General features: G+C 42.9%; 1 protein-coding gene across 1 annotated transcript in view; it reads left to right on the top strand.

Annotated features, from left to right (window-relative positions):
• LOC106584646 (aggrecan core protein) overlaps positions 1–14,122 on the top strand; it is a 32,839-nt gene that overhangs the window by 2,578 nt on the left and 16,139 nt on the right. Inside the window, exons 2-5 of the mRNA XM_014170139.3 lie at positions 11,750–11,829; positions 12,316–12,699; positions 13,284–13,458; positions 13,725–13,852. Of these exons, the coding sequence (XP_014025614.3) occupies positions 11,757–11,829; positions 12,316–12,699; positions 13,284–13,458; positions 13,725–13,852 (760 nt within the window). The 5' untranslated portion in view covers positions 11,750–11,756. The remainder of the gene's footprint in view (positions 1–11,749; positions 11,830–12,315; positions 12,700–13,283; positions 13,459–13,724; positions 13,853–14,122) is intronic.

Below are 14,122 nucleotides of genomic sequence, written 5' to 3'. Positions count from 1 at the left end.
CCCTGCATTCATCCATACTTCCAGCTCCCTGCATTCACCCACACTCCCAGCTCCCTGCATTCATCCATACTCCCAGCTCCCTGCATTCACCCACACTCCCAGGGCCCTTCATTCATCCACACTCCCAGGGCCCTTCATTCATCCATACTCCCAGCTCCCTGCATTCATCCATACTCTCAGGGCCCTGCATTCATCCATACTCCCAGGGCCCTGCATTCATCCATACTCCCAGGGCCCTGCATTCATCCATACTCCCAGCTCCCTGCATTCATCCATACTCCCAGCTCCCTGCATTCATCCACACTCCCAGGGCCCTGCATTCATCCATACTCTCAGGGCCCTGCATTCATCCATACTCTCAGGGCCCTGCATTCATCCATACTCCCAGGGCACTGCATTCATAACTCACTCCCAGGGCACTGCATTCATCCACACTCCCAGCACAGCAGGAACAGACTAGGGCCTGGTTTCCCAAACGCTAAGGCTAAGTTCATCTTAGAACCGTAGTGTCCTCACAGGGCTCAACCACAGCAGGAGCAAACCTGGACCTTATTGGCCTTCACTTCATTGGGGAACGGAACATACCACACTGGCTGAATGGAGATACTGTAGAAGGGTTAGAAGGCCTATACGGCCACCTCTCCAGGCCTGGCTGGCTCACAGTGGGAGCTTACATCAGGAAGGTTGGAGGATGGCCTTAAAGGCATGTGAATTCATTGGTAGGCTACTCTGTCGAGAGAAACAGTAGAGTTTTGGTTGGCCATTCTGAGTGGTGAGGTTTTGCCTTGAAACAGATTTATTGGTTCCCTGTAGAGAGGCATATTAGTTGGCTACAGTAAACCCAAGGATAAGGTTTTGCTTGGCCATGGTTGAGTGTCTGTGTATGACAACTGTGTTAGGGAGCAGCTAGTTCTCTTCAGGGAGGGATTTTCATCACATTCTTTGAGGCCTCCCTTTTGTGAACTTAGCGTTAGGGTCTAAGTTTCCTTGGCTTGTAGTTGTGCGGTACTTGCATTCAAATCAACAACAATAAAATCTACTCAGATGTTCAGAACTACAACGACTCAGATGTTCAGAACTACATCGACTCAGACGTTCAGAACTACAACTACTCAGACGTTCAAAACTACATCTACTCAGACGTTCAGGACTACATCTACTCAGACGTTCAGGACTACATCGACTCATACGTTCAGAACTACAACGACTCAGACGTTCAGAACTACATCTACTCAGATGTTCAGAACTACATCTACTCATACGTTCAGAACTACATCTACTCAGACGTTCAGAACTACATCTACTCAGACGTTCAGAACTACATCTACTCAGACGTTCAGAACTACATCTACTCATACGTTCAGAACTACATCTACTCAGACGTTCAGGACTACATCTACTCAGACGTTCAGAACTACATCTACTCAGACGTTCAGAACTACATCTACTCATACGTTCAGAACTACATCTACTCAGACGTTCAGGACTACATCGACTCAGACGTTCAGGACTACATCTACTCAGACGTTCAGAACTACAACGACTCATTCGTTCAGAACTACATCTACTCAGACGTTCAGAACTACATCTACTCAGACGTTCAGAACTACATCTACTCATACGTTCAGAACTACATCTACTCAGACGTTCAGGACTACATCGACTCAGACGTTCAGGACTACATCTACTCAGACGTTCAGAACTACAACGACTCATTCGTTCAGAACTACATCTACTCAGACGTTCAGAACTACATCTACTCAGACGTTCAGAACTACATCTACTCAGACGTTCAGAACTACATCTACTCAGACGTTCAGAACTACATCTACTCAGACGTTCAGGACTACATCGACTCATACGTTCAGAACTACAACGACTCAGACGTTCAGAACTACATCTACTCAGATGTTCAGAACTACATCTACTCATACGTTCAGAACTACATCTACTCAGACGTTCAGAACTACATCTACTCAGACGTTCAGAACTACATCTACTCAGACGTTCAGAACTACATCTACTCATACATTCAGAACTACATCTACTCAGACGTTCAGGACTACATCTACTCAGACGTTCAGAACTACATCTACTCAGACGTTCAGAACTACATCTACTCATACGTTCAGAACTACATCTACTAAGACGTTCAGGACTACATCGACTCAGACGTTCAGGACTACATCTACTCAGACGTTCAGAACTACAACGACTCATACGTTCAGAACTACATCTACTCAGACGTTCAGGACTACATCTACTCAGACGTTCAGAACTACATCTACTCAGACGTTCAGGACTACATCTACTCAGACGTTCAGGACTACATCTACTCAGACGTTCAGAACTACATCTACTCAGACGTTCAAAACTACATCTACTCAGACATTCAGAACTACATCTACTCAGACGTTCAGAACTACATCTACTCAGACGTTCAAAACTACATCTACTCAGACGTTCAGAACTACATCTACTCAGACGTTCAGGACTACATTGACTCATACGTTCAGAACTACATCTACTCAGACGTTCAGGACTACATTGACGCAGATGTTCAGAACTACGACTCAGACGTTCAAAACTACATCTACTCAGACGTTCAGAACTACATCTACTCAGACGTTCAGGACTACATCGACTCATACGTTCAGAACTACATCTACTCAGACGTTCAGGACTACATCGACTCAGACGTTCAGAACTACATCTACTCAGACGTTCAGGACTACATCGACTCATACGTTCAGAACTACAACGACTCAGACGTTCAGGACTACATCGACTCATACGTTCAGAACTACAACGACTCAGACGTTAAGGACTACATCGACTCAGATGTTCAGAACTACATATACTCAGACGTTCAGAACTACAACGACTCATACGTTCAGAACTACAACGACTCAGACGTTCAGGACTACATCGACTCAGAACTACATATACTCAGACGTTCAGGACTACATCGACTCATACGTTCAGAACTACAACGACTCAGACGTTCAGGACTACATCGACTCAGATGTTCAGAACTACATATACTCAGACGTTCAGAACTACAACGACTCAGATGTTCAGAACTAAATCTACTCAGACGTTCAGAACTACATCTACTCAGATGTTCAGAACTACATCGACTCAGATGTTCAAAACTACATCCACTCAGATGTTCAGAACTACATCTACTCAGACGTTCAGAACTACATCTACTCAGACGTTCAGAACTACATCTACTCAGATGTTCAGAACTACATCGACTCAGACGTTCAGAACTACGACTCAGACGTTCAGAACTACATCTACTCAGACGTTCAGAACTACATCTACTCAGATGTTCAGAACTACATCTAGATCAATTGGAAAGCTAATATCAAATCATTGGATGGTTGAATCCATCAATCATCATTTCAGACATCTAAGTCTACACTTACGTATCTTGAATCTGAACGTGTCCGTCTGTATCAGGAAGACAAAGCCCCTCTCCTTCTAGGGCCTAGAGCGATAGGACATTTTCAGAGTTCCAGAGAAAGTCACTGTCCTAAATAAGAGGAGTTATAAAGAATATAGCTCATTTTAGGATTTAACTGGAGGTTTATCTCTGACCTAGGGCTCTGGTGATATGCCATGTCATGTACCATTTATTGTTTCCTCTCTAATAAAACCCAGTCTGAACTCTAATAAAACCCAGTAAGATCTCTAATAAAACCCAGTCAGATCTCTAATAAAACCCGGTCAGTTCTCTAATAAAACCCGGTCAGCTCAAAACCCGATCAGACCTCTAATAAAACCCAGTCAGATCTCTAATAAAACCCAGTCAGATCTCTAATAAAACCCAGTCTGATCTCTAATAAAACCCAGTCAGATCTTTAATAAAACCCAGTCAGATCTCTAATAAAACCCGGTCAGACCTCTAATAAAACCCAGTCAGATCTCTAATAAAACCCAGTCAGATCTTTAATAAAACCCAGTCAGATTTCTAATAAAAACCGGTCAGTTCTCTAATAAAACCCAGTCAGATCTCTAATAAAACCCAGTCAGTTCTCTAATAAAACCCAGTCTGATCTCTATTAAAACCCAGTCAGATCTCTAATAAAACCCAGTCAGATCTCTAATAAAACACAGTCTGATCTCTATTAAACCCAGTCTGATCTCTATTAAACCCAATCTGATCTCTATTAAACCCAGTCTGATCTCTAATAAAACCCAGTCAGATCTTTAATAAAACCCAGTCAGATCTCTAATAAAACCCAGTCAGATCTTTAATAAAACCCAGTCAGATCTCTAATAAAACCCAGTCAGATCTTTAATAAAACCCAGTCAGATCTCTAATAAAACTTTGCGTGTGTGTGTGAGCTTGTCTAGGAGTGTGATGCGGTGTGGATGTATATATGTGTGTATGTGACCTCTAGACATCAACATTGTTTGCTGTTGTGTCTACAGAGTCGAAAACACAAGCATTTCGCTACACCCTCAATAACATCTGCTAAATATGTGTATGTGACCAATACAATTTGATTTGATTGGGTGGAATGACCTTTGAATTTACTCTGACCTCCCTGTAGACTTTAATTATCTTCAGGGTTGTGGTTATTATACTCAGGGTCGTGGCATTATCCTCAAGGTTGTGGTTATTATCCTTCGGTCGTGGCATTATCCTCAGGGTCGTGAATATTATCCTTAGGGTTGTGGTCATTATCCTCAGGGTTGTGAGCATTATCCTCAGGGTCGTCGTTATTATCCTCAGGGTCGCGGTTATTATCCTCAGGGTCGTCGTTATTATCCTCAGGGTCGCGGTTATTATCCTCAGGGTCGCGGTTATTATCCTCAGGGTTGTGAATATTATTCTCAGGGTTGTGGTCATTATCCTCAGGGTCGTCGTTATTATCCTTAGGGTGGTAGTCATTATCCCCAGGGTCGTAACAGCAGTAAGGATAACGGTCGTAACAGCAGTAAGGATACTGGACGTAACAGCAGTAAGGATACTGGACGTAACAGCAGTAAGGATAATGGACATGACAGCAGTAAGGATACTGGTCGTAACAGCAGTAAGGATAATGGACATGACAGCAGTAAGGATAATGGACATGACAGCAGTAAGGATACTGGGCGTAACAGCAGTAAGGATACTGGACGTAACAGCAGTAAGGATACTGGACGTAACAGCAGTAAGGATACTGGACGTAACAGCAGTAAGGATACTGGACGTAACAGCAGTAAGGATAATGGACGTAACAGCAGTAAGGATACTGGACGTAACAGCAGTAAGGATACTGGACGTAACAGCAGTAAGGATACTGGACGTAACAGCAGTAAGGATAATGGTCTTAACAGCAGTAAGGATACTGGACGTAACAGCAGTAAGGATACTGGACGTAAAAGCAGTAAGGATACTGGACGTAACAGCAGTAAGGATACTGGTCGTAACAGCAGTAAGGATACTGGATGTAACAGCAGTAAGGATAATGGTCGTAACAGCAGTAAGGATACTGGACGTAACAGCAGTAAGGATAATGGTCGTAACAGCAGTAAGGATACTGGACGTAACAGCAGTAAGGATAATGGTCGTAACAGCAGTAAGGATAATGGACATGACAGCAGTAAGGATACTGGACGTAACAGCAGTAAGGATACTGGACGTAACAGCAGTAAGGATAATGGTAGTAACAGCAGTAAGGATAATGGCCGTAACAGCAGTAAGGATAATGGACATGACAGCAGTAAGGATACTGGACGTAACAGCAGTAAGGATACTGGACGTAACAGCAGTAAGGATAATGGACATGACAGCAGTAAGGATACTGGATGTAAATGGCACAAAAGATTCAGAAAGTAGCTCGGGAGTTGAAACCTATTTAGTATCCACCCTCAGCCCGCACATTTTGGGGAAGGTTGTCCTCTATCCTGCCTCCACCCTGGACATACAACAGGCAGGGTCACATATGAAGACCTCATATGATGTATAAATTCAAGAAAAAAATATATTTTTGCATTGAGAACCTTTCCTGTGCCAGGGACAGAGGGGTTTTATTCATTGATGAACATGTGTGTGATATTTGAGAATGGGAGAGTGACTTTTGACATCATGTTACCACTTTGCCCAAGGGTTGGTATCACACAGTACACAACCAGCCTATACTGATATACAAGGGTTTGGTATCACACAGTACACAACCAGCCTATACTGATATACAAGGGTTTGGTATCACACAGTACACAACCAGCCTATACTGATATACAAGGGTTTGGTATCACACAGTACACAACCAGCCTATACTGATATACAAGGGTTTGGTATCACACAGTACACAACCAGCCTATACTGATATACAAGGGTTTGGTATCACACAGTACACAACCAGCCTATACTGATATACAAGGGTTTGGTATCACACAGTACACAACCAGCCTATACTGATATACAAGGGTTTGGTATCACACAGTACACATCCAGCCTATACTGATATACAAGGGTTTGGTATCACACAGTACACAACCAGCCTATACTGATATACAAGGGTTTGGTATCACACAGTACACAACCAGCCTATACTGATATACAAGGGCTGGTATCACACAGTACACAACCAGCCTATACTGATATACAAGGGTTTGGTATCACACAGTACACAACCAGCCTATACTGATATACAAGGGCTGGTATCACACAGTACACAACCAGCCTATACTGATATACAAGGGTTTGGTATCACACAGTACACAACCAGCCTATACTGATATACAAGGGCTGGTATCACACAGTACACAACCAGCCTATACTGATATACAAGGGCTGGTATCACACAGTACACATCCAGCCTATACTGATATACAAGGGTTTGGTATCACACAGTACACAACCAGCCTATACTGATATACAAGGGTTTGGTATCACACAGTACACAACCAGCCTATACTGATATACAAGGGTTTGGTATCACACAGTACACAACCAGCCTATACTGATATACAAGGGTTTGGTATCACACAGTACACAACCAGCCTATACTGATATACAAGGGTTTGGTATATCACACAGTACACAACCAGCCTATACTGATATACAAGGGCTGGTATCACACAGTACACAACCAGCCTATACTGATATACAAGGGTTTGGTATCACACAGTACACAACCAGCCTATACTGATATACAAGGGCTGGTATCACACAGTACACAACCAGCCTATACTGATATACAAGGGTTTGGTATCACACAGTACACAACCAGCCTATACTGATATACAAGGGCTGGTATCACACAGTACACAACCAGCCTATACTGATATACAAGGGCTGGTATCACACAGTACACAACCAGCCTATACTGATATACAAGGGTTTGGTATCACACAGTACACAACCAGCCTATACTGATATACAAGGGTTTGGTATCACACAGTACACAACCAGCCTATACTGATATACAAGGGCTGGTATCACACAGTACACAACCAGCCTATACTGATATACAAGGGTTTGGTATCACACAGTACACAACCAGCCTATACTGATATACAAGGGCTGGTATCACACAGTACACAACCAGCCTATACTGATATACAAGGGTTTGGTATCACACAGTACACAACCAGCCTATACTGATATACAAGGGTTTGGTATCACACAGTACACAACCAGCCTATACTGATATACAAGGGCTGGTATCACACAGTACACAACCAGCCTATACTGATATACAAGGGTTTGGTATCACACAGTACACAACCAGCCTATACTGATATACAAGGGTTTGGTATCACACAGTACACATCCAGCCTATACTGATATACAAGGGCTGGTATCACACAGTACACAACCAGCCTATACTGATATACAAGGGCTGGTATCACACAGTACACATCCAGCCTATACTGATATACAAGGGCTGGTATCACACAGTACACAACCAGCCTATACTGATATACAAGGGTATGGTATCACACAGTACACAACCAGCCTATACTGATATACAAGGGCTGGTATCACACAGTACACATCCAGCCTATACTGATATACAAGGGTTTGGTATCACACAGTACACAACCAGCCTATACTGATATACAAGGGTTTGGTATCACACAGTACACAACCAGCCTATACTGATATACAAGGGTTTGGTATCACACAGTACACAACCAGCCTATACTGATATACAAGGGTTTGGTATCACACAGTACACAACCAGCCTATACTGATATACAAGGGTTTGGTATCACACAGTACACAACCAGCCTATACTGATATACAAGGGTTTGGTATCACACAGTACACAACCAGCCTATACTGATATACAAGGGTATGGTATCACACAGTACACAACCAGCCTATACTGATATACAAGGGCTGGTATCACACAGTACACATCCAGCCTATACTGATATACAAGGGTTTGGTATCACACAGTACACAACCAGCCTATACTGATATACAAGGGTTTGGTATCACACAGTACACAACCAGCCTATACTGATATACAAGGGTTTGGTATCACACAGTACACAACCAGCCTATACTGATATACAAGGGTTTGGTATCACACAGTACACAACCAGCCTATACTGATATACAAGGGTTTGGTATCACACAGTACACAACCAGCCTATACTGATATACAAGGGTTTGGTATCACACAGTACACAACCAGCCTATACTGATATACAAGGGTTTGGTATCACACAGTACACAACCAGCCTATACTGATATACAAGGGCTGGTATCACACAGTACACAACCAGCCTATACTGATATACAAGGGCTGGTATCACACAGTACACAACCAGCCTATACTGATATACAAGGATTTGGTATCACACAGTACACAACCAGCCTATACTGATATACAAGGGCTGGTATCACACAGTACACAACCAGCCTATACTGATATACAAGGGTTTGGTATCACACAGTACACAACCAGCCTATACTGATATACAAGGGCTGGTATCACACAGTACACAACCAGCCTATACTGATATACAAGGGTTTGGTATCACACAGTACACAACCAGCCTATACTGATATACAAGGGTTTGGTATCACACAGTACACAACCAGCCTATACTGATATACAAGGGCTGGTATCACACAGTACACAACCAGCCTATACTGATATACAAGGGTTTGGTATCACACAGTACACAACCAGCCTATACTGATATACAAGGGCTGGTATCACACAGTACACAACCAGCCTATACTGATATACAAGGGCTGGTATCACACAGTACACATCCAGCCTATACTGATATACAAGGGCTGGTATCACACAGTACACAACCAGCCTATACTGATATACAAGGGCTGGTATCACACAGTACACAACCAGCCTATACTGATATACAAGGGCTGGTATCACACAGTACACAACCAGCCTATACTGATATACAAGGGTTTGGTATCACACAGTACACAACCAGCCTATACTGATATACAAGGGCTGGTATCACACAGTACACAACCAGCCTATACTGATATACAAGGGTTTGGTATCACACAGTACACAACCAGCCTATACTGATATACAAGGGCTGGTATCACACAGTACACAACCAGCCTATACTGATATACAAGGGCTGGTATCACACAGTACACAACCAGCCTATACTGATATACAAGGGTTTGGTATCACACAGTACACAACCAGCCTATACTGATATACAAGGGTTTGGTATCACACAGTACACAACCAGCCTATACTGATATACAAGGGCTGGTATCACACAGTACACAACCAGCCTATACTGATATACAAGGGTTTGGTATCACACAGTACACAACCAGCCTATACTGATATACAAGGGCTGGTATCACACAGTACACAACCAGCCTATACTGATATACAAGGGTTTGGTATCACACAGTACACAACCAGCCTATACTGATATACAAGGGTTTGGTATCACACAGTACACAACCAGCCTATACTGATATACAAGGGCTGGTATCACACAGTACACAACCAGCCTATACTGATATACAAGGGTTTGGTATCACACAGTACACAACCAGCCTATACTGATATACAAGGGTTTGGTATCACACAGTACACATCCAGCCTATACTGATATACAAGGGCTGGTATCACACAGTACACAACCAGCCTATACTGATATACAAGGGCTGGTATCACACAGTACACATCCAGCCTATACTGATATAGAAGGGCTGGTATCACACAGTACACAACCAGCCTATACTGATATACAAGGGTTTGGTATCACACAGTACACAACCAGCCTATACTGATATACAAGGGCTGGTATCACACAGTACACATCCAGCCTATACTGATATACAAGGGTTTGGTATCACACAGTACACAACCAGCCTATACTGATATACAAGGGTTTGGTATCACACAGTACACAACCAGCCTATACTGATATACAAGGGTTTGGTATCACACAGTACACAACCAGCCTATACTGATATACAAGGGTTTGGTATCACACAGTACACAACCAGCCTATACTGATATACAAGGGTTTGGTATCACACAGTACACAACCAGCCTATACTGATATACAAGGGTTTGGTATCACACAGTACACAACCAGCCTATACTGATATACAAGGGTTTGGTATCACACAGTACACAACCAGCCTATACTGATATACAAGGGCTGGTATCACACAGTACACAACCAGCCTATACTGATATACAAGGGCTGGTATCACACAGTACACATCCAGCCTATACTGATATACAAGGGCTGGTATCACACAGTACACAACCAGCCTATACTGATATACAAGGGTATGGTATCACACAGTACACAACCAGCCTATACTGATATACAAGGGCTGGTATCACACAGTACACAACCAGCCTATACTGATATACAAGGGTTTGGTATCACACAGTACACAACCAGCCTATACTGATATACAAGGGCTGGTATCACACAGTACACAACCAGCCTATACTGATATACAAGGGTTTGGTATCACACAGTACACAACCAGCCTATACTGATATACAAGGGTTTGGTATCACACAGTACACAACCAGCCTATACTGATATACAAGGGCTGGTATCACACAGTACACAACCAGCCTATACTGATATACAAGGGTTTGGTATCACACAGTACACAACCAGCCTATACTGATATACAAGGGTTTGGTATCACACAGTACACAACCAGCCTATACTGATATACAGTAGACTTTTGCCTGTGTGAATATGGTGGGCCTACGGAGAATAGGAGCTGTGGTGTATGGGAGAATGAATAAACTCTCTGCTAAAACTTTTCCCACCAGACCAGTTGGAATCATTCAAACACAGAACAGCAAGCGTTTGTTGTCTAATTAAGGTTTTTTACACACCTTCGAAACCCATCAAAAAATATCTAGCCATTGGCTAATCAATAATATTTTCATTCACAAGTCATTATAGTAAATGTGTAAGGTTGTTTCATTTGGTCAGAATCAAATCAAATGTATTTATAAAGCCCTTTTTTTTTTACATCAGCTGATGTCACAAAGTGCTTATACAGAAACCCAGCCTAAAACTCCAAATAGCAAGCAACGCAGATGTAGAAGCACGGTGTCCAGGAAAAACTCCCTAGACGAGAACTCAGTCTGATCAGACTAACTTACAGCACCTCACCAAATCTGACAAGACAACCAAAAATGTTTTCATTCATTTGCTTCATTAATTTTTTTAATATTTCATTTCAGTCAACCAGTCAACCATTTCAGACAACCATTTGTTTTATTGATAGTTCTTTCTTCCATAACAGGTCAACCATGATGACCTTGCTCCTACTGTGTGTGTGTCTTCCCTTCATCACCTCAACTATATCATTTGAAGACCCCGGCGGTATGTGTAATCGTACATCACTATTATTGATCACTGATCAAACACAGATAGATGGGTGGAAGAAAGCTTTCGCACTCCCACTGCTTTCATCCAATCAGATCCAATCCACATCCAGGAAGGACCAATGGAAGGATGCGTTGCATTCAAACAGGGGAAGGTTGCAGTTCTAGTTATTCAAGCGGAGCTCCTGTTATATACTGTATGTGTACGTCTACTGACCACCGCCGGCGGCAAATGTAAAAGTAGAAAGGTTCTTAGTCTCTCTTGATAGGGTTTGGAATAATGCAGGCAGATGACATGACTCCACTTTACTGAAACAAAGCAGCCACTACATCCACCATATTACTTCACTTCGCGCAAACATCTTCCTGCGTGTTCTACTCATGAGCAGTGTGACAGTTAGAAAGTGTCTTCCATCCAAGTAGATGCAAATATGTTGTAAAAAAAAAAAAAAAAAAAAAAGGTATCTCAAACTGTCCACCCCAGATCTCGACAGTAACCTGAGTGTCAGCATTCCCGTGGAGGTGGCGCTGCACCCTCTGATGGGCACCAAGGTGGTGGTGCCCTGCTACTTCCAGGACAACATGGTCAACGACCCCGGCACATCCACTGTCACTCCCCTGTCCCACCGCATCAAGTGGACCTACGTCACCAAGGGCAAGGCCACCCTCATACTGCTGGCGTCAGAGGGCAAAGTTCACGTGGAGACGGAGTACCTAGACCGGGTCACCATGGTCAACTACCCGCTGGTGCCCACCGACGTCACCATGGAGATCACAGAACTGCGTGCCAAGGACTCGGGCACTTACCGCTGTGAGGTCATGCACGGCATCGAGAATAACTATGACTGGGTGGACATCCAGGTTCAAGGTATGCACCTAAACCAAATATCAGGGATATTGGGGTCAATTCTCTTTCGATTCAGTCCATTCTGGAAGTAAACAGAAATTCAAATTCCGTGGTTTGCTTAATTATTATAATTTTTAATATTATATTATATGGGGAAGAGTATTGTATAATTAAGCAATAAGGCATGAGGAGGTGTGATATATGGCCAAAGTACCATTGCTAAGGGCTTTTCCACGGCTGTCAGCCAATAAGCATTTAGGGCTCGAACCACCAAGTGTATAATGTGCTATGAACGTGTATGAAACTCCTCCACAGTGAGTACATATCTTATGTAAATCAGTAGAAAAGGATTTTGACATGGTTGGGGTCAATTCCATTTCGATTCAATCCATTCAGGAAGTAAACTGATTCCAATTCCAAATCATTGAGAAAAATTTGAATTTGAATTTCAGTTTACTTTCAGAATTGATTGAATCAAAATGGAATTGACCCCAACCATGTCAAACATCCTCTTACTCATCCTATTAAACACAAGCCAATCCTCTGAAATGGAATAATACTCAGTATAATATGACGGTGAGGGCGATGTGTTCTCTCCTCTCCAGGCATTGTGTTCCACTACCGAGCCGTCTCCACGCGCTACACTCTGAACTTTGAGAGGGCCAAGGCTGCCTGTATCCAGAACAGTGCCACCATCGCCACCCCAGCACAACTACAGGCTGCCTTTGACGATGGCTTCCACCAATGTGACGCCGGGTGGCTCTCTGACCAAACAGTCAGGTAATTGTGATATACTAAACTGTGTACTGTCGTTACTGTTTTAGGGAAACCATCTTGATGTGTTGGTACCCAGTGGGGATATCCAGTACAGTAAAAATTAAGAAATTAGTACAGCCCTGAAGGGTTTTGTGGGGAATGTTATTCTAGAGCATGGGTTGGCATTCAGCAAAGCCATGTTATAACCATTTGGGATTAAAAATAAACTTATTGACGGCGTGACGTGTATGCATTTTTTTTTCTTTGCCATCTTACGTGATCTACTCAAGGTATCCCATCCATGAGCCTCGTGAGGGTTGCTTCGGAGACAAGGAGGAGTTCCCGGGAGTGCGAACCTACGGCTTGAGAGAGGTCAACGAGACTTATGACGTGTACTGCTTTGCACAGAAGATGTCAGGTACAGTACGCTACACTGTAGCTGGTCATGGTCATTATACAAGCTGTTATGTGGTGCACATAGATAAACATCACTGTTAAAGTAGAACTGACAGCATTTCAGCAACATGAGATCTTATTAAAATATGTTCCTATACACCTCCAGGGAGGATATGACACCTTCAAAAAGAATCTAACAAGCAAGCACTTAGTCATTTTTCATACTTTCATAGAATGCTTGCCAATGACAGTAAGGCATTTGTGAAAATTCTAGCGCAATATAGTGTGGGAA

The sequence above is a fragment of the Salmo salar genome, chromosome 23, assembly GCF_965601325.2.
Source record: "Salmo salar chromosome 23, fSalSal1, whole genome shotgun sequence".
Lineage (NCBI taxonomy): Eukaryota > Metazoa > Chordata > Actinopteri > Salmoniformes > Salmonidae > Salmo > Salmo salar.
The sequence above is the reverse complement of the archived record's forward strand: the minus strand, read 5'-3'. Positions and strand labels throughout refer to the sequence as shown.